Source organism: Puccinia triticina, chromosome 5A (genome assembly GCF_026914185.1).
Source record: "Puccinia triticina chromosome 5A, complete sequence".
NCBI classification, from domain to species: Eukaryota; Fungi; Basidiomycota; class Pucciniomycetes; order Pucciniales; family Pucciniaceae; genus Puccinia; species Puccinia triticina.
In genome coordinates, this window is record NC_070562.1 from 6,686,920 (window position 1) to 6,713,507 (window position 26,588).

Here is a 26,588-nt window from a genome sequence, read left to right on the forward strand (position 1 = left end):
AAGAAATTGCTGACTGCTGTTGAACAGCTCTTATTGAAATACTTCTGCAGGACTTGTATTCCATAAAAATAGATTCACCAGAAATAAACTGGAATTATGACGAGTATGGTCAAGGAAGTCACCTAATTGAAGCCTTGGAAGAAGTTGACAAATTGCTTTTAGTGCACATCAAATATCGGCTTTCAGTCCTGACTGGTGGTAACATTAAACTGCCAAGTTCAAGGAAAGATTTCCCTGCGTTGGAAATTTTGGTTCATGGGAATATTTTGAGAAATATCTACAATCCCCAAGATGAAGTGTAAGTAAATTTAATGATTCTCATCCAAAAATGACCTATTCCAGTTCCACTTCAGAGTACAGAGTATTTGAAATTAACAAGCAAATGATCAATTTTCCCCGCATCAGTGTTGTTACCCATCCCATACGTAAAATTTTACCCAAATTTTTCAAGGATGTCTCAAAACACTTTCACAACCCTATTGGGAAAGTAAATTTTCAAGATATCCCTACTCATTGCAAGGATACAAGACCAATCAGAATCAACTTCAATGAACTGCAATCAACACCAGTTCTTGAAGAAATAATAACTCATGCAGATAACTGTCAATGTCCAATGAGCCAAGCAACTGTCAAGCTGGTGGAAAAGATGCTTGTTTTGGGTGAAGAATTGGATTCAATTATAGAGGTTGGAGGACATCTGCGGAGGGAGTTCAGAACAGTTTATTTCAAAGCCATCAACTTTATGTATAAGCATGAGTTGATTGCTGTTGAAAATTTGCAGTCTTTGTTTGACAAGAATAATCTGGAATATGCTGCATCCCAGATGAAATCACTGCATGATTGGTATCACAACCCATATGGACGTAATAACGAGAAGTTCTGGTATCCCACAGTCACAGAAGGTGGATACAACCGCTGGTATATGTCAGATTTTACAAACTTATTCAGAGGTAAGAGTGGATATTTCAGCTCAGTTGAAATTTCTTAATGCTGACCGTTTTTTTCTTTTAAATGCACTTTCTTTTCATCAGTTCTTCAAAAGGAACAGAAGGATTATTTATCATACTATCTTCTTTTCAAAAAATTTGAGGAATATTTACATTTGTTTCCAATTTATTTTGAAACAGATAGATCCCACATGAATATGGGCTCTTTTTGTGCTTCATTTTTGTCAATAGAACCTGATAATTATTACAAGGAAAGAACCACTGCTTTGGAAACTATTCAGCCAGATATTCAAGAGGCACTCAAAATCTTCAAATTATCAAAGAAGAATTTAACAAAACAAGGTGGTTTAACAATAATCATTCTGTCACAGTTTTTTGAATTCCTCCAAGTATACCATCCACAATTTTTTTCAACAGTTATGGATGTGGACCAAGATTTGATCAAGGATCTCAAGCTGCTAAACTTCAGCAAACAGCTTATCACAGAAGTAGACAAGTTTAGGACTTACATATCTCAGAATCACCACTTATTCCCTGATGGTGATTTGGCAGCAAGCACAATCAAGGTTAAAAGTCATGCAAGAACAAATTTGTTTGAACTGGATCAATTCTCAAAACATGTTGACAGAATGGTTGATGAGCATGCCAAGACTGTCTCTGCTATTCTCCAAGTAGAAACTATTGATGACTATTTTTTTCAGCACCACATGGAAGAAACGATTGAATCCTTTCGAGAACTCAGGTCGTATAAGAAGATGTGGTATGAACTGCGGCTCACCCGACTGGAAAACAGATAAATGATCCAGACTCTCCCAATTGATCCTACACTACAAATGATGTTGTGGAAGAACTAACAAAAATGCAAAAATCAATCATTATCCCTCACTGGAAGCTTCCTTGTTTTGATAATCAGCCTCACTCAATGTTTCCTTCCTTTGGTCCTGTTGTGTTTTCTCTGAGTTTTTCATTTCTCTAGACTTCTCGGTTTTGTCACAGTTCTTGATTTTTCTCATATTTCTTTGGTTTGTCACGCTAGCTTGGGTTGTCATGCTCGTGTTTATTCCGTTTTGTCCCACCTCTTGAGCTGTGTCATTTGTCTTGGTTTCGGACCGGTCCCACCGAGCGCTTCGTAACTTGCGATACTTTTTTACATACCACAAGGCAGTTTTGGGTCCAATCTTCCCTTTTGATGGTCGTCATTGAGAACAAAAATTTGTTGAAGGGCCCTGGAGCTGCGTCAACCTATGGAAACCCTTGAGTACTTCCGCCGCGCCCAGTCAAGGGATTTGTCTCCTTCTGTCTGGAGATTTCCTGGATACACATTCACATATCCCTTGTTGAGATCTTTTGTGACCGGCGAATTCAATTTGCCCACTCGGCTTCTTCTTATCTTGGGCATCTGATTGGTGCCGTAGCATTTGTGTCCCGGTTGTATTTCCTTTCCAACGTGTTTTTCCACTCAAGCACCCTCGCTCCTCACAAACAGCTGACTCGAACTTCCTCTCCGAAAAGCCCTCACATGGTTCGAAACTCCCAAGCCTAAATATTGATGCCTATGGTTCAATGCTCTCAGCTGCATTGTCTTTTGATATTTATCCTATTCAGTGCTAGAAGGTCGGGCCAATGTAGAACAGCCCATGATAAGGCTGAAGGTAAGCGGTCAGAGCTGGAGATTGCTTTCAAGTACGAATTCTAGCTCAACATGCTAAACATCCTTCGTCTTTTCATCATTTACCACAGGAGGATTCAAGAACAAGTCTGCAGTTCAAGATGAGACAAAAAAGCCAACCTCGAGTCTTCAGTCACACTATCACCAGACAAACCAGGAATCTCAAAATCTGAAAGAATATAGCAGTCCAGTTTTTACAGCCGTAGAATTACATTCGGTTGAAGATGAATCAAACACATCACAGTCCCCAAAAGACACTTCCAAACAATCCTCCAACGGCCATTCAGTTATAAGTCCCCCGAACGCCTCAACTTCGCTCTACGATTCAAAACCACAGGTCGCCGATATCCCGCCGACACCCTCTTCCGGAGATCACATCAAGCCGGACTTCGACGATGGGAAGGAGCAGAGCACGATTGTCATACGCGATATTCTTATCGCCATCTCAATCCTGGCACTATCCCTGCTTTTCCTCGGCATTATGTGGCTCGCACTGATAGTGTTCCGTCCTATGATCAGATCATCCCGGATGAGGTTTGATCCGCGATACCGGTTCAAAAGAAACAAAAAAACGGATGATCCGCCGCAATGGTGGACTCAGTTTCACATAAACTCACAACGGTCAGAAGGTGGGGTTTGGTCTGACACCAGAAATCTCGCTGAACGCTCGAATCCAGGTAAAGAGAAATGAAAACTATTAATAAACTGATCCTTGGAAACAAATACTGATGAAAATGATTTCCTTCACACTAGCTGGATCTACATTTGGACCAACAAACGGAATGATAACCGAATCCAAACCCTGGCATGTCAGCGAGGTTGTGCCCACAGAATTCCCCGAAACGTATGAAGTGTTGAACGACCCCGAAAGTCAGTGGGAACCGGAGAATACTAGGATCCACGAGAAACACGTCCCGCAAAGTCGACTCGAGACCTGGCTGAGAGGGAATGATGAAATGAGGGGAAGGCTGTTCTCAGCTACCGTGGTGTTAGTCTTCCATTTCAATGATACCATTTGTTGCTTGGTGATTTCTTCTCTCAAGGCGGTTAGTTCAACCCGGGCGACTGACACTGCTTCTTTCCCAGCTGGCATAAGGACCCAAGCCTCTTCTCGAAAAAAGAACCCACCCTGGTGCCGGGATTACCTTCGCTGGGACCTTCCGACTCGGCTTCTAGATTCTGATCTTGTTTGCCCTACCCATTCTGGTAAATATATATGTATCACATTTCTTCTGTTCTTCAACTTCTTCCGGTTCTATGCATCCATCCTGTCTAGCATGTATAAGTAGTGTATCATATGAATGTAGGCAGAAGAAGATATCCCTTCCGAGTTTTTCATGTCTCCAAAATGTATTCAATCTGAACCAGTTGCGCATTTGGGTCTTCAAACCCGATTAGTTCCTGGGGGTGATTTACGGGCGCTTAACACATCTCCCTGAGTAGACAGACTTGCTCTACACCCCAGTTGTTTAACAATTGATGACATCAAGCCTTGTTTATCAAGGCCCATCTCTGAGGGATGGTAGCCTACGTAGAACTTGTAACTCGGACAGCAGCTGATATCAAGAGTGCTCCACAGCCATGTATGTCATAGGTAACCTAGGAGGTTTGAGTGAGCTGGTGAAAGACACTTGGCTTGAACGAAAGCATTGGGCGGATTCAATGGGTTCACACAGAGCCCCAAACACCGGCGCGGGTCTTGCCAATATTCCAATGGGTGCTTGACGACCTAGTCATGAACCAGTCAAATCCATCTTCTTTTACGGGTGGACTGGCCCAGACCGAGCCAATGTGTTTGTCGGACTTGGCACTGTTAAAAAACTGGCGGTCACTCCATCTGAGCTGGCACTTAATGAGCCAAAAAACTGTAGGAATACAGACCAATGACACCAGCAGGAACCATTATGGACACTGCTTGGTTAGACTCAGCTGCGTTGAAAGGCAAGCCCTTCCGCGGTCCCCAGAACCCAGACCCAGTCGCGTTGAATGGCGAAGCCCTTCCGCGGTACCCAGAACCCAGACCCAGCCGTGTTGAATGGTAAGCCCTTCCGCGGTCCCCAGAACCCAGACCCAGCCATGTTGAATGGTAAGCCCTTCCGCGGTCCCAGAACCAAAACCTAACCCAGAGCGTAGCTGAGAAAGTATCGCTTCTACGTATGCAGAAGCGAGAACTAAAACAGTCAATGCCAAGGAAGAAGGAAGACTAGAACCAGAACCAAGACAACCTCCTAAAGGAAATCAAAGACAGCTCAACAAGCAATCACGCAGCGACGTTATCGTACGCACAGGACAAATTGAGGAGATTAAGCTGATCAAGCTAATTGCTCGTAAGTCCCAGAACAGAGACATAAGTAGGGAAGAACAGACACAAGATTGAAGGAGCTAACAAGCTCCACAATAGTTGACAGACAACAAGCTGAAGTAGCATTGGCCATATAGGCAACTGCTCAATACTACAAGATTCCACAGTCCTATCACTTAAGCTAGAACATCTTGTTCTGCTTTCAGGTAAATTTAGCCTACAAGTTTTAATCTCTTTACTTGTATCTAGTTAGTTTCTCTCAGCATCTAACAAAGCAATCTATTTCAGTTGCTCCAATTTTTTCAAAAACTACCAGTGACCATCTGCAAGGAAATACTACATTCATTCACTTCGGCCATTTCCCGAGCTTCCGCCCTTCAAGACATAGACTCTTTTTATAAAACATCCAATTCAAACATCAGAAGAATCATCTCAAGTTCAAACGCTCCAACCTAGCTACCACAATTACCACGATGCTGACCTTCAAAGTCGTCACCCTTTTAGGTCTATTCCCCAGCGTTTCTGTTTTCGAATTGCCTGCCGTCCCGCTCTCATCCTACGGAAATCAAGCTGCTTCTCGTCAGCTCGACTCATCGGCCGACTTACAATGCGGCCTGGATATCAACATATGGGGCCAGATTTCGCCCACTGTGGCTTCGGGACACGCCAACCTCTGTCTACAATGTCGGACAACAGGCCCTGGTGTTGCTCTGAGCTTTAGCTACGTTGAGGCTCTATCGACTAGTATCAGTGCTTACGGGGTCACTGAAAGTGCTGCCCAGATCTTGCAAGCTTCCATCAATGTACATGCGTTTTATATTTTCTCCCCGGTGTGATTCGTCCGTTGGGCATAAGAAACTGACGGTTTTCTGCTCTATCCTTGCGACTTCAAAAACAAACCGCTTTCATCAGGACGACCTCGGTAACAAGGCGAGCGAAGCGGAAACCAGTGCAAGTTGTGAATCGGTCTGCACCAGTGATGATCGTGGGTTCACCTTTGGTCGACATAAGCTGTTGAGACGAAGTTAACGAGATCGGTGGCTTCTACTACCTTAAATGCAGGCTGTGCTTCCTGCGAGTTTACAGAAAATGGATGCAAAATGAGGGCGGTTGACTATTCGAATGAGATTTTTGCGGGGAAAGTAGTTGCGGAGGCTTTTGAAAGATGCTTTACGAGAGGAGGTTCCCAATATTGCGGGCTATGCCGTACGTGAACCCATTTATCTGGGGGCCCTTTGACCCATCATCTCTTTCTTTCTCTGACATGCTCTCGTATGCTCCGTCTCGCAGCGAACGACCAAAGCTGCAGCGGTCCGAAACCTAGCGGCCTGCCTCGGAGGAGCCTCAAATCGAGGGGTTAGCCAAATCATGCTGCCCCCTCTCATTCTCTGTGGTTAACACATAGCTTATACACAAACTAGTCTCCTGCAAGAATTATTATGACTACTCTGAAACTGGTAATGAGTGCCTCAAAATTCCACCGTCTAATTCTTGAAAAGAAAATTAGACGTTGGATCAGAGCTAGTTTTGGACATCTTTGGGTTTTGAGTTTTTGGATTTTTTTTTGGGTGTGGGTCCAATTATAATTAGAAGTTGGTTGCAAAAGTTTTGACTAATTAGCAGTAGCATCATACTTTTTTCAGGAATATTTTTTCTCTACTAGCCATCTCATACCTGTAACCATGTCATTGGAAGTTGATAGATAGACTACAAGCACCCCCTCAAGGCCCTCAATAATCATCAAAAACATCCAAAGGTTCTCCCTCATCATGTGCACATCTTTGTTTCTGCCAAAGCTTCATCAAACAATATCAAATTTGGAGACAGACACTCAAAAAAGGATTGAGAAATTTCCAGATTCTCTCAGGCAGAAGGCACAGCTTGATGTAACATAAGAAAAACACAGTTACCATGCCCAAATGCAATGTTTCCATTAGGGGGGTTCACACAAGGCTCATTTTGAGGAATTTCCACAGAGGGTTTGACTCATAAACCTGAAAAGATTCCTGCATAAGTGATCCCTAATTAGTTCAGGCTTCAGCAAGGCCTCAACGGTAGAGGCCTTTCTGAAAGCTCTATTTATTATCATTCACACATATGTACATAAATAAGGTTTGGGGTGTTGGCCTGGCTGTGGTGGGACTTTCTTGGCGGATTGTGTTTGCATCCTGATGTGTGTATGTATGCTGTGAAGCCCCTCTTGAGGGTTCACAAGAAGAATCACAGCATGGGATTAGATAAGTGTTTCCCGGATTCATACTCCCAGACTCCCTGTGTCACTCCTAGCTCAGCAGAGAGAGCCAGGGCCAGGTGAGCACATATCCTATCCTAGAGAGAGAACTCAGGCTTCTATTGTCCTGGGCTAGCAATTCAAACACACAAGTGGATCCTCCTCCAATCCTGTGTGCCAGTGAGCCACCCCTGTCTCTAAGACCTTTAATGAACAGTCCAATTGGACTCTCACATATGCAGGTAAACATGGACACTGTAAGATGGAGAGATCAAAGATTTATTGCAAACACTTTTTATATACCAGTAGTAGTAATAACTGAACAATCAACACAATAAAGAAGAAGAATAATATACCAATTGATAGTATAAGTTTGAGCAACAACTTTTACCTGAAGATGAATAAATGAAATGTAAAGACAGGAAGAAAACTAACTTAACACAAGTCCCCCCTGGTGGGAGCGCTGTGGCTGGCGGCAAAGCCGCCCCTCCCGCAGGGAGGGACTTGTGCATTATCTCAAATTTCACGCGGGAGCAGAAAGTTCATTTGGCTGAGAGGTTTATAAAATTTTTATAGCTCCTCCCCCAGCCTCTCCACCAATATGCCCTATCTGTACCCTGTGCTACTTTTCTTTCTCTACAATTTAGTCTACTCAGATTTTTTCTATCCCAATCTGTTGACCTTTCCAAAAGATCAAAAATGCACAAGTCTTCCAAATGAGGCTCCACTTGTTTGGGACTCCAGGAGTTGTTTTTCTGGCTACAAGATAGATTATAAGTGGCTCAAATTCCTTGCAAGAACAGAACCTACAACTCTGTGTATTCAGTTTTTCTATATTGGTTGGGATTTTTAGTGTAGCAGATCCTTTCTGCTCCTGCTTAAATCAAGACATAACTCACAAGTCTCTCCTGCGGAGAGCCCTTTGGGCGGGGTCCCCCACACCCTCCACTCAAGAGGCTTTGTTAAGCTGGGGCAGACAATATGTTGCTGTAATTTTAACTTAATATAGAAACTGAGAAACACAATAACTATAAGTGCTTGACTCAGCCATGCAATAAATCCAATCTGCAAGGTACCTATTGATCTCCCCCTGAGTGTGTTATGTAGTTGTTGATGTGATGTGTGTCTGATTGAGTCTTGAGTGATTGTTGAGTTGATGTTTTTTTTTCTTTTGATCTTGAGTGTTGTCATTCAGTGAATAATGGGTGGGCCCAGCAAGTGATTTGTTGAAGCTGGCAGATTGAGGAAGAGGTCTTCTGGAATGCCATGGAAGTATCTGGAGCTTGACACAATTGCATGTGGCATTTCCATCCAACAAACATCCTGGCTGGGCTGCCTTTGGTATGCAGGGCCAGCTGCGGCATACTTCTTGTGTTGAGCTGGATGAGGAGCCCTCCGCATGGTTCACCAGCTGATTTCAAAATCAGCCCTGTGTGAACCCCCCTATTATGTCTGGCACAAAGCTGGACAAAAAAATCACACCCATTCAACTTGTTTCAATCAGTTCCTTTTTTTCCATCATGCTAATTACAAGTAAGGCCAAGTAGTGTGTCACATCTATGTACTGCAATAGGGGGGTGCAAGTTGTCAAAAATGTGCTGCGGATTTTGTCTGCTTCATGGGCCCCTTTCAGCAAGCTTTATGGATGGCAAACTGCTTCCAAAGGCGGGCTCCCCCCCCCAAGCCTTCAGGATGAGCCAAAGCTGCAGGCGATGGCTTTGATGACTGCTTTCGGAATCCGAGTTAAGTGAGTCCTCTTAATAACAGAGGGATAAGCTAATTTGGCGTGGCCAGCCGGTTCTTTGGAGGCTCCAGGAGGAACTGACGGAAGTTTGGCGCTGCCCGTACACACCCTTTCTTCGCGAAGGCTGATTATTATGGTTGCAAGGGTAGATAGGATGACGATAGATGAAGGGCAGCTGCACAGGCAGGGTCGAGGGCGTGTTGTGCTGAGGGTTCATGTCTGGTGATGGCTGATGGGAAGAGCTTGTCTGGCAGATATCGAGGGCTGGAGTGATCTGCGCCCTGATTGTCGAGTCGGGTTGATGGTCTAGCCCCGATATTATATTGTAAGGCTTTCCCAGCCCAGAGGGGAGAGTGGGCAAGTCCGGCCGGGGCACGGCGCGCGGGCTTGGCTGATCCGGGGAGGGCTTGAGGGCGTGGTAAGCCAGGGTATGCTTGCGCAGGATATGCTTCTGCCGGGGGCCAGCCCCGCATACATATAGCCCGCTCACCACCCCACCGACAACCCCACCACGCCCAGCATGGCCACCCTCCAGCACCACCCCCACCCACACCACCACTTCCCCCAGCGGCCCCACTCAACCACCCCGGACACCCACCACCGCCGGAAGTACCAGCGCCAGAACGCCAGCCTCCACCGCGCATCCGTGCCCACCGACCGCTTCAGCGCCGAGCCGCCCGCGCCCCACAGACACCCGAGCCTCCTCCGCCGGCCTGCGCCCGCCTCCGCCCCACACACCCTGCCCCTGCTGCCCTCCACCCTCGCCCGCGCCCACAGTCTGCCCGGCAAGCCCCTCCGCCCGGCGCCCCAACGCTCCGCAACCGCCGTCCGCCCCGCGCCCTCCAAACGCACCCTCACCACCTCCCCCCCGCCCCCGCTCTCCCGGCTGCCCACATCGCCCACACCCGCCTCCGCCGTCACCGGCGCCTCCGGGCTCACCGTCGCCGGCCGCATGGTCGAGCACGACCCCGCCCGCTCCCGCAGGTCCGTCCGCCCCCCCTCTCTCCCCACACACACCCCCGCTGACCCCGCTCGCGTGGCCACAGAGAAACGCTCTCCAGCGTCCTTCGCGCCGTCAGCCAGTCCGGCGCCGGAAGGGCCCGCCATCCCTGCCCGCCCAGCCCCGGCCCCAGTCCACGCCCAGCGCCCCCCGTCAACGCGACACCCGTAAGCCCCTCTCTCTTCCCGCCGCCCCCACACACCAGCCCTGACGAGTGTTTGCGCTCGACAGACGCCCGGGCCCCCGTCGCTGGCACAGGAAGACGAAGACGAGCCCGGCCCCGCCCGCCCCCCGCCCGGCTCCCACGCAAGCGGATACATCAGCTTCGCCAGCCTCAACCTGCGCGCCCCGCCCAGCCCGCCCGCCTCCCTCGCCGACGACCTTCCCGACGCGCTCCTGCCCGCCCGCTCCCCGGCCGAGCCCCACCCGGTGGCGCTCTGGCTCCCCCACCTGCCCGCCCCGCCCGCCGCCGACCCGCCACTGGCCGTGGACCTCAAAACCTAGACTAATACCACCCTTCCCGCGCTGTTTATATACACTCTCGCTATGCCCTGTCCATACTCTGTCACTCGCTCGCGAGCGGTGCTCTTTCTTGCGGATCGGCTATCTCCACACACACGCGGGCCCAGACACCCCCCTGTATATTCTTGTACACCCACATACATCTCCACATAATCATACCTTCACAACCACACCCTCGTTATCCTCCACCGTCCTCTTCGTTGTGCTGCGGGCCCAGGTGCCTGCTGCTTTGCCCCGGAGACAGAGACGCGCTTGGTACAGCTGCACGGCCGGTTCCAGGGATAAAGGCCCCCATCAGCCAGTAGTTGGAAGGGACGACAGAGGCTGGGCTCCTCCCGCCGAGCCACATAAAAACACCCGCCTGCTTCTTTGGCGCCGACTTCAGCCCCCGAACGGAGGGTCCGGGGGACCCCGCCCGGAGGGCTTTCCTGCGGGAGGCGCCGCCTCGCCGAGCTTGACTAAGCCTCTCCGAGGAGGCACTTGTGTGAAGTTTCGCCGCCTCGCCGCCAGCCACAGCGAGCCTCCCACCAGGGGACTTGTGTTACCTGGCGCGCCGATGTCCCTCTGCCCACAGCAACATTCACCGCCAGACGGTCCCGGTAAACTGTGTGATCAGCAGAAAACCATCCCGTCCACGCGAATCTCCAGCGAGTATGCGCACGTTTTACGCGTACTTGAAAAGGGCCAATCCATCCATCCAAAGCCAACGACCGTTGCCATTTTTCGCCTGCCGCGACACCCATTGAGCCTGGGTTCTAAACCAGACGCTGATTGGGTAAGAAGCGCCTGGGCCATTTTTCAGATCCTCACTCTGGGATGTCGATGATCCTGCTGTAGGTCTGGAAAGGCGAAGCACAAGCCTCCGTTCGATAGCACAACGGACTAGAAACATCGTCAGCTCTCCCCACCACTACGACCAGAACCCGCCAACCCCTGTTCAAGCCGCATCCAAGCCATTCATTCCTTCGATCTACTGAAACACCAGCCGAGATGAAACTCACCACCGCGGTTTTCCTGGCGGCATTCGTCCTGGCGCCGGCCGTCTGGGGCGCCTACGTGCGCTGCGCGCATTGCCGCGACGTCACGGCCATCGAGTCGCACCACTTTGGGCAGCAGCTAGTGCTGTGCGGGCACCCAGCGAGCAACGGACCGTGTCCCTTCATGATTATCAGGAAGGTCGTGGCTTGCGGCAGCGGCGAATGCGGCCTCCCTCCCCATGGCGTCAAGTTCTCCGGCGCGGCCGATACTAGGCACCGCCATTGCTCGCATGTCAATTGGTACCCTCTCGACAACAATGGCAACTACTTGCAACTGCCTGCTCCCCCCGCTGCGCCATCATCCTCAAGCCAACGTCAAGCCGCTCCAGCCTCACATAAGCCTACTTATACTTACCATGAATGGATATAATGATCAGTTGTCACATACACAGAGAAACTATGTAGCTTGTCCCCAATAGTTTGTGCTGTTAAATATGAAAATCTTGTGATTAGGGTGTCCAAACAAGCTGAAAAAGTACATATATTCACCAGCCAAACACGGCAAGTAGAGCAATTCTTTTGAAGGGTCTTGAAAAATCAACTCCCTGAAAATGGAGATCCCAACTCCCAAAACTTGGAGTGGCGGATGTTGGAGAGACCAGGTTTCTGGCATCTGGCCCGGGTCTCCAGGACCAAGCATTGGTCAGGGAAATCCTTGGGAGTTGGAATGCCCATTCCAACACATTGTGTGGGAGCTGGAAATTTGATTTCCTGGATGTATAACTGGAGTTATTTTGCACACTGCAAAAAGCTCTTTGCGTGCTGTAGGAGTCTTGTAATCAATATTTAAGAAAAATGTGGCAGATTCCAAGATAGCTCTTACTTTTATATAGTAATCTCTATCAGACCTAAATATCTAATTCAATGTGTTTTCCGACCAGTTATAACTAAGGATAACGTGGTTGGTTATGGTGAAGTTCATCTAATTTTGTTGATGTTATAATTTGTACTACTACTTCTACTACTACTACTAATATGCTAATAAGAAGAATGGGTTGTTGGTTGGTTGGTTGGTTGTTTGTTGTTTGGTTGTTTGTTGTTTGGTTGTTTGTTGTTTGGTTGTTTATTGTTTGGTTGTTTGTTGTTTGGTTGTTGATTGTTGCTTCTACTACTGCACTAACACTCTACTGACTGACTGACTCTACGCTACTCAAAACTAATACTGCTAAACTACTACTACTAAACTACTACTGTGACCAAACCTCTGTAGGCTGATGGGGAAAAAAGAGAAATCATGGGGGGGAGTGTAAGCTCTCCAAACAAGCTTCACTGATTGTGAGGAGCTATGAGGATCAATGAGGGCGCAATACAAGGTCAAGACCTTGGAGGGACACTTCTGGAACCTAACTCTGGATAAATTGCAACCTAGTCCAGGGGAAGTGTTAGTACTTCCCTTCTATATACAACGGGGAGAGAATAGGAAATGAGAAAGGACAAGGAGGAAGGGTTGGGTGCTCACCTAGTCCAGGGGAAGTGTTAGTACTTCCCTGCTGGACTAGGAGGGCGCAGGCCGGTGAGGTCTAAGAGTTCGGTCAGAGGCAGTTTGGTGACATGCTCGTGATTCCTTTGGTGAGGTCACGGGGGGTGGACTCACAGGGAGAAGAGCTCCTTTTATATTGAAGACTGAGGGATTTTAGCTCCAGGGGAATGTGTTTGAGGGAATTTAGCTGCAGGGAATCTCAGTTGCACAGCATATGTACACCTGTACTGCACAGCCACACAAACAATGAGGGAATTATGCTGCAGTGACACTATTTGTACACCTTATCTGCCTGCATATATTGCACTGCCTGATGTCATGCGTTGCTATGTACCCAAGCCACCTTCCATATCCTTCAGGATGTGTTGCTATGTAACCAAGCCACCTTCCATGCACTCTGCACCCAACTAGAATACTCCTCCTTTCCAGGATTTGGGGTCAAAGCCTCTCTCTGGTCCTCCTTCCTTCCTCCTCCCTTGTCCTTGTATCCATGTTGTGCATTCTTCCGTCCAATCCGCCGTGGCTACCAAAGGGTGTATGTATGTACATGTTGTAACTGTTGTGTAAGATTATCTCATCCTCTTGTAATGGGTTCCACATGTATGTAACTGTCCTGTTCCAATGTCTCTGTATACATGCTTTTGGCATTGCAACAGGCACAGCACACCACAGCGCATTTCCAAATACTTTGCGCACTGCAGGTGAAGGAAGCAAGTTTTTCAAGATTTTTTTGATGAATCAATAGACAGGCCTCTGATTGACCTCTGTGCATTTTTGAAGGTTCCTTTACTGGACTGCTTGGCAAGATGATAAAGCGGCCCTCTGAAAGAGGGCCTGGTAGAGCTGAGTTGTACCTGAACCTTCTAAGGAAGGTTTGTATAAAGAATCTTTAGCTTACCTTTCAAAGGCAGCAAGTTGTTGGAACCAACAAGATAGTAGAGTAGAAAGAGAAGGGGGAAGAGTTTGAGTTGGTGGGTTTGGGAGAAGCACTGATTTGAAAGGGAAAAGGATAAGTTGAGATTTGAAGATAAAAGCACCAGTTGTTTGTTGGGCAAGGAAGGCAGGCTTAGTATATAATCTGTAAATATTCTGCAGAACCTTCTTTTGCGCAAAGGTCCCAGATCTTTCATAGCCTAGTTACTGGTCTGACATGGAGGTTGTGTCTTTCTGGTATTCCTGCTCAAGGATAATCCACATGTGGAATCTTCATGTGGATTGTGCTCACTCAAGTGCAGCAACCAGAGGAAATAACACACCCAAGTCATACAATCTCAGAGGTTATTCACACATTCTCAAATCCTCTGGGGCATTTGTGTGCTCCCACATTGTCTGTGGCGCATGCTGTGTCAGTGTTGGCCCTGTCTGAGACTGGACTAGCTAATGGCTGACAAAAACCAAGTACAGTCATTTGAGGACCTGGAATTCATGTTCCCGCACTTCAAAAATTCCAAATGATTTATTGAAACATGATAGATATACAGCAATGCCAGGAAAGCTTGCGGCCAGCTTTTGGACCGCTGATTTCAGCCTCAAAGCCTGTATGGCTCCTGTATGTCAGGAATGCCATCAGAAGAAAAAACCTAGTTTCTTTGTTTTCCACTTTGGGGCCTTGAGGGCCCCACCATTGGATTCCTGGAGTGATTTTACTTTGATATGGCCCTTTGCTGCCCCTGCCCCCCTCGCCTCTTGCCCGGCCCGGCACCCATGTCAAGCAAAATCAGCTGCCCAAACGGGTTTTGTCTGCCTGTACAGTGAAGCTGTACAGGCCTGTGGCTGAAATGCAGAAATCATTCCAGCCACAAAATTTGGCAAGCTTTTCTGGCATTGCTGTATATTCAAGTGTTTTAGAACTTTGTGGCCACTTTGCAAGAATAAGCCTTCAAAAAATTAGGAGATTGCACCACGTACTGGCGCACTTTGACAGATTTCTTGCAAAATTTCCTGATTTTTCAACGTCATATTCTTGCAGAAAGTGGGAAAAAAATCTGAAACATTTGGCATGCAGGAACATGAATTGCATGTCCCCAAAGGACTGCACTTGTTTTCTTCTTAATGGGTGTTTTCAGCATACAACAACAGCTTCAAAAAATCTTGCAAAAAAATGCACAGGGGACAATCAGAGGCCTGTCTATTGATCCGTCAAAAAAAATCTTGAAAATTTTGCTTCCTTCCCATGCAGTCCACAAACTGTTTGGAAAGGCGCCCACTGCACAGTGTGCGGAGAGTTTTTTGCAGTGTGTGAAGTGAGTTTGTAAAATTGATGCAGTGAATTAGTATGCACAACTTCCAAAAAAAAATAATCTGTTTTTGGAAAACAACTCCCAAAAAAGGGGCTAGGTCAATGTCTGGAGCTGGTCAGAAAAATTTTCCTGGCAACATAAACACCTTTTGGGAGTTGTTTTCCCAATTTTTGAGAGCTGTTTCTCCAAGCCTCCACATCTATGTGATGTTTCATGTGCACCCTTTTGGGGTTGAAAGCCCATTCATACCATTTTGCAAAAAAATGCACAAATTCATACATTCTAATGCCACTCATTTATTTGGTGTTTCCAGGGTCCTAGCTAGAGATGGCCATTGGTACCCGCTGGCGGGTACCCGCCACTCTTCAGTGGTCCTTTATGCCCTGGGAAGTGCCAGCCAGCAGGCTTGGGGTGTTCAATTTTGGTAAAAATTCAAGCATGTAACTTTTCACCCGCCATGGTTGCCTGTAGGGGCAGATAGCTACCTGCTAAAGAGTAGCGGGTACCAGCCAGTGGATGCCAATGGCCATCTCTAGTCCTAGCACACCCAACTTGCTAGAGGAAATTTGTTGAGCCAAATGAACATGGATAAAGGCTAACTTTTTTCTTCATATTTCTGTGCCAGTGTAAGAGCCAGAGCTCTTCACTGGGATAGGGGCTCTGGCACACAGGTGAGAAAATGTTCTTGAGAGGTTCTGATGCCAAAATTGGGATCCTTATTGCACTAGCTCAGGGAGACAAGTCAGTTGGGGTTGGGACTCTGCTATCTGTAACTAAGAAAAAGGATAGAGAGAGGAGAGGAGAAAAGGGGAGAACATGCCTAGCTCAGGGATACAAGTCAGTTGGCAGGTCTCTGCTGAGCTAGAAACACCAGGAAAGAAAATAGTCACTTGATGGCAAGTGACATGATGTAGCTTTGGTTTCTGCTCTGGAGCTGCTCCAGCGCTGCTCCAAGTCTGCTCCACATGCACTTTTAGAGCTTGCAGGACTACACCAGAGCACTTGATGTGGTACAGTCAGCCAATCCTACATTTTTCCCAGAAACATCTGATGCTCATCAAAAGCTGAGCAGTAGGCAATTACTGAGCCTGGGCCAAAGCTGAGCATCATCTTGGAAAAGGCTTTTGCAGAGCTGAGGATCAGCTGGGACAATACTGTTCCAAAGATTAACACCAGCTGGGCCAAGAATTTTCAAAAGCTGAGCATCAGCTGAGCCAATGCTGGTCCAAAGCTGAGCATTGGCTGAGCCAAGGCTGTTCCAAAGCTGAGAATCAGATGTTTTAAGACTATTCAAAAGATTAGTATCACCTGATCCAAGGCTGTTCCACAGCTGAGAATCAGGGGAGCCAAAGCTGGTCCACAGCTGAGAATCAGCTGTTACAGGAGTGGTCAGAATCTGAGCATTGGCTGGGCCAAGATTGATCCAAAGCTGAAAATCAGCTGAGCCAATACTAGTTCAAAGCTGAGCATTGGCTGGGCCAATGATAGTCCTAATCTGAGTCTAAGCTGAGCCATGACTGGACTAAAGCTGAGAATCTGCTGGGCCAGGACTGGTTCAAAGCTGAGCATGAGCTGGACACAAAAGCTGAGCATGAGCTTGGAGCTAAAGCTGAGTATCAGCTGACCAGAAATGAGGATTAGTGGTGCCCAGAAAACTGAGGATCTCCTGTAGAAATTCTGAGAGGGGGAAGTAGATGGGGGTGAGATGTGGTCAGATGGTGGGTAGCCCACTGGAGCTGGCATGATGTCACTTGTCATCAAGTGAATTTTTTTTCCTGGTGTATGTAGGGCTGTGGCAAGTCTTGTGAAAGGGTGTGTGAAGCCGGTGAGGCAGGGGTTTTACAGCCAGACAGATGGCCAGGGGTTACGTACTTCACCATCAATAAATTATCAAAATTTCCTTTTTCATTTGTGTTTGTATTTCCTGAGTAGTTGTATGGATCTGGGGCTGCTATGGCCACAGTGCCAATTGAATAAGCCTCCAAGATAGAATTTCACTCACATTGCAGGAAATTGATATTATTAACTCAAAATTTGCCCAAAGAAGACATGGCCATCAAGCCAAAATGCTTGCGTTTCAAAGTTCACGGCATGGAAATTGGCTTGATGGATTGGGAGTTAAAAGTGTCTGAGTTGCAAAGAGGCCAAAAAAGTCACAAAGCCACAGCTCTCAGGCCATGGCTGGGACTGAAGCCCCTCTTTCAAAACCTTGAAGCGCGAGGCGCCCCAGCCCCTTTGTTAAACCAGAAGATTATGCAAAGGCTAGGCCCTGGAAAAACTTAACACAAGTCCCTCCCTCACGCCTACGCTTGGGGGGGGCAAAGGGAGGGACTTGCATCTAAAGTCGGCTTACAAGGGGGAGAGCTACTAGCCAAAGGGTGTGCAGGTGATCTCACCCCCCCCCCCCCCATCTTTTCCCCAGTAGCTCTTGTATAAACCTCTGGCCCTTGGCACCATTAGAAGCGCAAGACGTCCAGCATACTGATTCCAGCTTGAAAAGCCCAAATATCTCAATCCTCTCCCAATAATCCCTGTGTAAATTAAATAAAATTGTAAGCTATCCAACCTCTTCAAGCCCGGATATCCCAATAGATATATCTGGTGCTAAATGCATGAACAAGTATTGCACAGGAGCCACAATTGTACATACATATTATCAATAGATTCCAGAATCTATGGATTTAACACTAACAACTGGCTGTATTGAGTCAAAAACCTGTGAGAGGGTCCATGGACTGATGATCCGAATGGATCCGCACCTCTCAAAATCTACTTCCCAAAAAACCAGGGCATGATGGACTACACATCACAAGCCACTGGCTATTTTTGGCCAATTGTTTCCAAAAAAAAAAAAAAAGAGAATACACCTGAGAAGCAAGGCTACAGCTTTGTCTACTCAGGATTATCTTTGAGAGGTTCTGTTTTTTACATAGAGGTTGAGTTTAAAAATTGTGAAAATCAGGCCAACTTCTCGAAGTGCTCAGGCCGCGCGGCCGACTTTTGGGGTAAGCCTCTCCTACGGAGAGTCCCTTCGGGACCCCCGTTCGAGAGGTCGGGCCCCGGATGCGCCTCGCGATCCGGCGCGGAGGCATGCAACTCGCCCCGCCGTGTGGCCGTCGACGCGCATTTTTTCGAAAGCGGTGGCACCGAAAAACCCATTCCTGTTGCGCTTTTTCGAAGAAGTTTTCCTCTCTTCTGACTGATCAGGTGGTTTTTTTCTGTTATGTTGTGTTGCTTCTTTTTATTTGAAGACTGTTGGTCCAGATCAATTGTCCAGCCATGTTAGAATAGGTTGCACACAGTATTTCTGATTTCTTGCAAAGCGTTATGTTTGTTTGGCAGCTCCCATTTAGAAGCAAGATCACAAAGGCGTAAGCTTTATTAAAAGTGCGCATGGGCGTGCATGGTAGAGGGTTTGGCTGGAACTTCAACTTGTCCTCCCGACTACTTCCGTACCGTGATGTACAGTCCGTAGGATTCAAAGCAGCACAAGGTGGTGCTTATCTCTCCCTATGTGATTCTAATTGTGGTATATGATTACCTTGTTTCGTTCAAATACGTCAGACTCAGACAGTTCGTGAGTCGCCTTTTTAGCCGACCAAAATACGTCTCTACTTGCCATCGCGCCTGTCTTTTATACATTTGCCTGCAAACAAAGCCATTGAAAGGCCTGAGTTTCCCCCCAGCCAGAGCCGGTAGCAACTAAGGTTTTTTACTGTCGAAGGTTACCACAACGGGGGTAAGGGGACCATGGCGATCGCTAGCTGGGTCGCTCGGAGTCGTGGGTTCCTGCAAACTCAGTGTCTGTCCGCCGAACTCAAGCTGCCCCCAGCGGTCTTCTCGGCTCCTCGATCATCAGCAGCACACTTCAGAGTGTCATTGAGCTTGGTCTCCTCGGCCTATGTAGGTATGTAGGAACCGGATGATTTTTTTATCTGAAAGGGGGGGAAAGCTGCCGCCGACGAAGGCTATAAAGAAGCATACATACATATACACATGCACAGCGTGTTGGCTGTCCTCTTCGGAACTCCAAAGCCGTTCTCCTCCAAGGCAGTCCATCCCATCGATGAGATCAGTCAGCAGGTGTTTGAAACTCCGGGAGTGGAAACCGAAACGGGAACAACCTCGTGGTTCTTTCTTACAATACTCTCTTGACTTGCCACAAGCCATGCGTACACATGGACAAGCAGAGCGCTTCGCGATGTCCTGGAGAAGGTTGAAGTTATGTCGAAGGCCTGCAGCAGTCATCGCTTTTGCCTTTATGACGACGACGACTATGATGATGCAGAAACTGTATCTCTGGGCTGCCCTGAATCGATGGGCTGTATCGGAGGAGCCGACGGGTCCGACGAACAGACGGAAAGCAAGCGAAATATCAACTCAACCAGCCTCACAAGGTTATCGCCCATCCGCTCAAGAGAAGGCCGCTGGAGCCTTGCATCCACCGAGCGTACATACATGGCTTGCTGTCTTGGCTATCCGACGGCTGCCTGTGAGCACAGCGATTCTGTTTCGGTTTCCCCAGTTCCGGCTCCTCCACGTGCCCGTACAGTCCCAATCGAGCTTTCTTACAAGCCGTCTGGTATAAATATTCTTCCCAAAGCACAAGCATCTCCAAGGAATAGTATACGGGGCAACTGGGAGTGCGCTTCCGTGCTCTCTGGCCAGGTTACATCATCTGACATCATTGACTAGCATAAAACCACGCCTGCTGTATCCCTGAAACGCCGGCATCTCTCGGGATCGTAAATCTCGCAAATAATGATTTCCACAGGGCAATTCAGCCCTAGCTTCCAGAACTATCACCAATCCGAGAAGTACCTCAGTGATATGCGCCGGGAAGCGGAGATTGCAAATGGTAAGAGAGTCCATGATCTGTGTAAGTTAGATTGCTGATTTGGGAAGTTGAGGCTGACCTGTCTATACGGGACACCGGACTGGATCTCAGACCCTCAAGTGGGATGCTCTATCACGGCGATCGGAAACAGGGTGGACGGATTGATCCGTTCCTTGGAGCGCCAGAGCTTCCCGTCTGAAGTCTCGAGGTGTCGCGTGGCCAGCCAGGATAAGTGGGAAGCTTTTCGCCAGGTCGGGAGCAGCGAAAGCTCCAGCTCCGAAGGTGGGATGACCAACAGGAATCTGCATCGATTCCTTCTGTCAGATGTAAATTTCATGCTGCTAAGCCACACAGACCGATCGCTGGAAATACTCATCATAAAATATTTTTTTTGATTTTGCCACTTGCGCAAGGCCAGTGTAGCCAATTCTTGTCGTCCGACTCGACGGGCCAGCAGAGCTTCAAGTCCCTCGAAACCAAGCTGGGGATATGGGACGAGGAAGACAGCCCGCGAAACCTGCCGATCCTTCTAGCGCGGATACCGAACGCAAGCCAAGCGCAGCAATGTCTGGACTCGTACGACAAGAGTTGCGGCTGGATCCATCGGCTGCTTCATTGGCCGGCATTCCGCGCGAAAGCTGCACACATGCTGTCCCGGAAGCACCGGCTTTCGTACTGCAACCAGCCCGATATCCACTGGCTGGCCGTCCTGTTCGCCGCGTGTGGACTGGGCCTTTGGGCCGGCGATTCTATTGACACCGAGACGTGTCAAGACCTTCCCAGGACCAAACTGGGGCAACGAAGGCTGGCTTTGCGGTGGTTAAGGTGCGCAACTAGCGCCCTGGTGCTTGGCCGTGAGTGCATTCATTCCATTCAACTTTCAACTGGATTTATTTACTGGGCAATCTCTGGTACTTCACCCTCATATCTGCTAGAATACGATCAAGATCCTTCTTTAGATTCCCTACGAACAATGTCTCTTTTGTTATGCTTTCCACTGTGAGTCTGCCTGAAGTTCTCTTCCAGAATCAAAGCATCTAAGAGATACAAATTATTGATTCTCTGTGGGTCGACATGCAGTTATTTCTCTGTGAGTTGATTTTGTACACTTTAACAACTGAGCGAAAAGGGCGGTAAAGGTTAAACTGGATGGGTTGCGCGGGGTGTGTTTTAGGATGACCCTTCAATGGAAGGAGCGATGGAGCTGATCATGCAAACCATCAGCCTAGCACGCCAGCTGAACCTGGTAAGACAGCAATTATCTGGTATTTCAGGAGGGGGGGTTGATGTTGACGATGGCCTCTGAACCAGGACGTTGATCCAGACGATCTTCCCTACTGGAGGCTCAAGAGCGAGACGGCCAAGGATGAACGGCGCAGGTTTATGGTTGCAATCCTGTGCCAAGAGTTCCAGTTGGGCGGCCTGTTTTGCAAGAAATGGTACTTCGAATCGCCCTCGCAATTCGCGCTCAAGATGCCCAACCACCTCCCCGACGACGCCCATCGGCGGGACGAAAGCCCGGCCGAGAATCGCGACGCACCAGCCGAGCTAGACGGCGTGATCTCGCGCTACAAAGTCGGGCAGATATGGCAGTTGATCGGAATCGGCTTCAGGTACGTGTGCATTCTGTTTCCTTGGCTTTTGCGCCGGGTTGACTGACGTGATCGATGCGGGAACCAGCGAGCAGGCCGGTGCGCCCGCGCATGGCCGAGTATTGGAGCTGGACCAGCAACTGCTGGATGCCGAGGAGGAGTTCCCAGCACGGCTGAAGACAGCCTTCGAGCCACGCCTGGGCCTCCTTGATCCGCTGCCAACGCAAGGGACCGTGGCCGAGATGGACCGGCTGGGCACCCATCTCGTCCTGGCTAGCGCTCATATCCGGCTCCATCGGCCTTTCGTCATTCCTCGCGGTGGAGTCTCGTCCGCACACCTCGAATGGCACCGCAGAAGGATCTTGTATTACGGCCGTAAGTTTCTGCTACTCGGCTCTCAAACACGCTCATGGACTGAGGTATACATGGCGGACTGTTTTCTCAGGGTTTATTCTGGCTCTGTACGAATCCGATCACCTTCCCCTCCTCAAGCATGGTCAGTCTTTCCATCTCAGTATTTTCTATTTGGAATTCTCATCCTGCTTTTAAGAAAAAGAGAGAAAAAGGCAAAACTGATTATTAGAGTTCTCTCTGTGTGATCACCACAAGTATCCATGAATCTGTTTGTGCTCGCAGCGTGTATCGCACTTTCGGTGTTGTTGATTACCCCAACAGGCCCAGAAGAAGATCTCATGAACCTGAGACAACAAGTCCACCAAGTCTACAGCACTTACCAAAACACATCCGTAAGCTTCTGTTCGATTTAGGTGTCCTCCTCTCTCCAAGTATTGACGACTTTGTTCTTTCCCTTGTTTGTTAGTCTTATAGCAATAGCATGATTTGGAACCGTAGCTACAAACTACTCGGATCAATCTTGGAGACCGACAGGAAGATTCTCCTCAATCCAGAATACAAGATCAATTTCGCCCTCTTGGAGACTTTGCTTCAATGAAGACAACAAAAACTTGATTATAGTCATATTCGGTCTAGTTCTCACTTTAAACAACGCACAATAATCAATCAACCTCATTCACGACTTGTAATATTACTGTACTGATCCAATTTCGCTTGCATAATCTTTTTTGGGTACTCTACTAGCAACACATAAGTAAGGAACATAACTAATACATGAACATAGATTTCTTGACGCATTCTCAAGCAATTTATTTGATCACCAGTCCGTACATAATTGTAATTTTTCAAACAAAATCAGACAGCCTTGATTGTATTTTGTTGGCCAGATTGAAGCCCTTTAATCCACTGGGCCGATGAATATTATACTTCTGTGATCAAATTGTCGAATTTAAACTCGCACATTGGGTGTATGCATCCGTCTATGCATGTCGATCTGCATGCGTCATCAATCTACATAGTCATGACGATCGATCTGGACCCCGCTTGTGAACTCTGGTCATCCACACATTATTCGCCGATAACTCAATTCCCCCTTTCCGTTCCGTTCTCTCTTCCTCTTATCAAATCATCATCGCTTTCATTGTCAACCCTTCGACCCTCATCGATTCTATCTTATTCGAAGACATTCTCCTTTGCATCGAATCAATCATAAAAATCCGATAACTCAATCTTAACCCTCGTCGACTTCAATCTCTCAGGAGGAGCTAGGATCAGTCTCTGGGCAGGTATACAGTCTTATTTCTTACTGTCGACCAACATCATTCAACTTGTTATTGACATCGTTTTATACTCAATCACTTTAGGCTTTTCCGTTGTGATAATCCTGGTGTTTGCGTGTCGTCATCGTTATCATTGTGTCGAGATTTCTTTGGTTTAATTCATTTTTCTTTAAGGTATTTATCAGCATTTTATTGTTACGATTGTTCTATAACTATTGTTCTATAACTAATCTGTTTTCATTTCATTCCTTTAAGTGTTATTTACTTTTATTGAGTTTTATTATATAACTGTTTCAATAAAGTAATTCGTCTACCATTTTTACATGGTAGCGAGAGTCATTACTTGACAGTTATAAAAAACTCAAAATAAGAAAAACACTTCTAGATAAATACGAACGAGATGGCTGAGCTTCCAGTAAATCCACGAATCGATGACTCCTCGTCAAGCAACAATGATCATCGAAGTGATAAGATCCGTATAACTAAACTCCGTCGTGATAATTTTCCGGAGTGGAAGAAGTCATTCAAACATCTTATCGTCGGTCGTGGCGATGAAGAAGTATTCGATGAGAAATGGTGCGAAGAACACAAGAATGAGAAAATTTTTTGGAAGAAAACGTCCAACGCATATACTCTTCTTGAGCTATGTGTTTCAGCCGATCTTTATCCCGTCGTTCAAGCAGTCGATACATTTTCTAAAGCTATGAAGGACTTGGCTGAAGCTTGCGGCAAAAATTCGTTAATCAAACTCGGTGACAAACTTTTCGCACTCATTCATCTCGATTATGTTCCCGGGACATCTATTGCAGATCATATTAGTAAATTTCAAACGATGTATACGTCTTTAAAATCAGCTCAATTGGCTACTCCTGGTACTCAAGTTGATACTGCGATGGCTGGCATGTTCTTCCTCAAGAGTTTTCGACATGACGAATCTCTAGCTCCCCTTATTCAGAATCTCTTTGATGTTACTCCGTTCACATTCGAAAAACTCGCTATCCGAATGGGTATTGAACACAGCCGAAATCATATATCAGATTCAGTTAATGCAATTTCCTCTAAACCTTTCATCCGACCCAACAAGGACAAGTTTAAAGCAGTTGAGAAGAAATACAGAAATGTAGTTCCAACAAAAAATTGATCTCTCTCATCAAGCTCATCTTCAAAACCAAAGATGAGTGATATCGAACTTGACCAATTAATTGAATCTCTTACCAAACTTCGAGCACAACGACTTAACTCGATAGACGAAGAATTAAATGATGATGAAGATGCTGCTGAAGCTGTCGCGGAAGTAATAAACGATCCAGAAGATACAGGGTTCTTTGTCGACAAAGAATCCACTTTTCATATTGGTCCTGTTGACAATGAGCAAATTCGTTTAATTCTCGACACCGGTGCATCGAAATCAACTGTCTCCGACGTTCGCCTTTTGTCTAACTTGCAACCAATTAGCAAGACGATGAAGACATATTCTGGTTCCATTGATATAACTCATACGGGATCAATGCGGTTCGGAAAATACGACTTGTATCCAGTTTACCTTGCACCTTCTGGCAAGTGTAACCTTATATCAGTCTCACAGTTGGAGGATCATGGTTTTTGGTGCATACACAAAAACAAATTGTTTTTGGTGTATATGGGTTCTACGATTATCGAGCGATTTCCGCGAACTGGCGACTTATATGTTTCATCCGGTTCAAGCGTGGTCACCTCGAGAACGTTGTGTTCTATCAAGGAAACCAATGCTCTTAAGGACTGGCATGTTATTCTGGGTCACCCATCCGATGTCTATCTGAAGAAATTTTTTGAATTAATGAAGATTTCGCCAAACGACAAATCTGGATCGTCGATAAATTGCGAGATTTCTCCGAATTCCCGTGGCTCTTTTTGATATATTCTGGTTTTAATCAACGACTTTTCACAATTCAATCGAATCTTTCTGATGCAAAAAAAGTCTGAATCCGAAACTAAAATCATGTCGTATCTTAACGAGATAAAAAATCAATTGGACGTCACACCAGCCATCCTTCATATGGATCGCGGAGGAGAATTTGGTTCAGTGGTTTTTAAGGCTTTTCTTTCACAGCGTGGAATTTCCTTGGAGCAAGGACCGGCTAACTCTCCTCAAACGAATGGTCTAGCCGAACAATTCAATCAAACGCTCTTGATGAAAATGCGTTGCATGCTCGCGCAATGCTTGGTGCCGTTAAATTACTGGGACGAGGCTGCGAAATTTGCGTCCTCACTTATCAACATGCTACCAACTTTGGCATTGAACTGGCAATCACCGAATTTGGTTTTGACCAACAATCACTCCTTGATTGAGCAAGTAAGGCATGTTCACACCTTACTTCCTTTTGGTTTGAAAGTTTATGTACATTCTCAGTCACCCTCATCCAAGGTTCTCCCGCCATCGAAACCATTCTTTTTCCTTGGCTTCGAGTTGAGATCAGATGCTTTACGATTCTTTGATCCAATATCTCGCCGAACTATCATTAGCTGAGACTTCACCCCATCTATTCTCTCCTTTCCGTATAATTCTGCATCTGCAATGATGAAGTTGCCCACGACTTTGCCCAAGTCATTTGCAGATGAAGAATCTATGAGCAAAAACGTCACGCTTGATGCTTCTTCAAATAAAAAACGAACAATTCAAAGCCGACTCCTCACTCTGCTTCATCATCCGTTCCATCTCCACCAATATCTTTGCCCTCTCCGCCAACATCCTTGCCTTCGCCTCCGCCTACTCTTCCACCTATTCCCCCATCTCCTGCTTTGGATTTTCCAATTCGACAAACTGATCAACCTGCCTCATCATCAAAACAGCTTCCGACAAAGAGGTTTACTTACGAGTGGCAGCCTAAGGATCAACACGCTCAGAAAGACATTTCATCAATGATTGACCCGTCGAATATTGTAGAAGGCTCTCGACGTGCTGCACAAGAATTGCCAGATTTAACTTTTACCGCAGCCGATGAATTTCCTCACTTGAATTTAACTCAGTCGGTTTCAATCAACGATGCTATGAATGATAAACCATCTTTACCTCAATGGGAAAACGCATTGTCTTCCGAATTCAACTCTTTGCAATCAAAAAATACCGGCACCCTCGTTCCACCTCCCTCTGACGATAAAACCATCGGCGGTATGTGGCTGTTGACAAAAAAGCTTAATGAATTCAAAGAGGTTATTCGCCATAAGGCGCGTTGGGTGGTATTTGGAAATCATCAAGAACACATGCTCCACTATTTTGAAACGTACTCGTTGGTGGCAAGGAACGAATCACTTAAAATGCTGCTTTCTCTAGCGGTTAATTTAGACTGGAATGTGTTTCAATTCGATGTTGAAACT

At 47.0% G+C, this 26,588-nt stretch overlaps 4 protein-coding genes across 4 annotated transcripts; all 4 read left to right on the forward strand.

Moving 5' to 3' along the window:
• Positions 1-613: 613 nt before the first annotated feature.
• PtA15_5A767 (uncharacterized protein) lies at positions 614-3,799 on the forward strand (the record flags this gene model as incomplete). The annotated part of the gene is made up of 7 exons (XM_053169563.1): positions 614-950; positions 1,179-1,289; positions 1,365-1,704; positions 2,553-2,599; positions 2,688-3,293; positions 3,370-3,604; positions 3,703-3,799. The coding sequence occupies 7 exons, from the start codon at positions 614-616 to the stop codon at positions 3,797-3,799; spliced, it is 1,773 nt and encodes a 590-aa protein (XP_053020748.1).
• A 1,592-nt stretch (positions 3,800-5,391) lies between these two features.
• Positions 5,392-10,396, forward strand: PtA15_5A768 (uncharacterized protein; the record flags this gene model as incomplete). The annotated part of the gene is made up of 5 exons (XM_053169564.1): positions 5,392-5,721; positions 5,831-5,884; positions 9,509-9,876; positions 9,939-10,059; positions 10,124-10,396. The coding sequence occupies 5 exons, from the start codon at positions 5,392-5,394 to the stop codon at positions 10,394-10,396; spliced, it is 1,146 nt and encodes a 381-aa protein (XP_053020749.1).
• A 1,008-nt stretch (positions 10,397-11,404) lies between these two features.
• Positions 11,405-11,821, forward strand: PtA15_5A769 (uncharacterized protein; the record flags this gene model as incomplete). Its single annotated transcript, XM_053169565.1, has 1 exon — positions 11,405-11,821. The coding sequence occupies one exon, from the start codon at positions 11,405-11,407 to the stop codon at positions 11,819-11,821; it is 417 nt and encodes a 138-aa protein (XP_053020750.1).
• A 7,100-nt stretch (positions 11,822-18,921) lies between these two features.
• PtA15_5A770 (uncharacterized protein) lies at positions 18,922-22,552 on the forward strand (the record flags this gene model as incomplete). The annotated part of the gene is made up of 13 exons (XM_053169567.1): positions 18,922-19,078; positions 19,176-19,748; positions 19,946-20,050; positions 20,120-20,334; positions 20,427-20,862; positions 20,944-21,007; positions 21,089-21,098; positions 21,183-21,254; positions 21,320-21,621; positions 21,689-21,975; positions 22,046-22,096; positions 22,210-22,346; positions 22,421-22,552. 13 exons carry the CDS (start codon positions 18,922-18,924, stop codon positions 22,550-22,552), a joined length of 2,541 nt encoding a protein of 846 aa, XP_053020751.1.
• Positions 22,553-26,588: the final 4,036 nt, after the last annotated feature.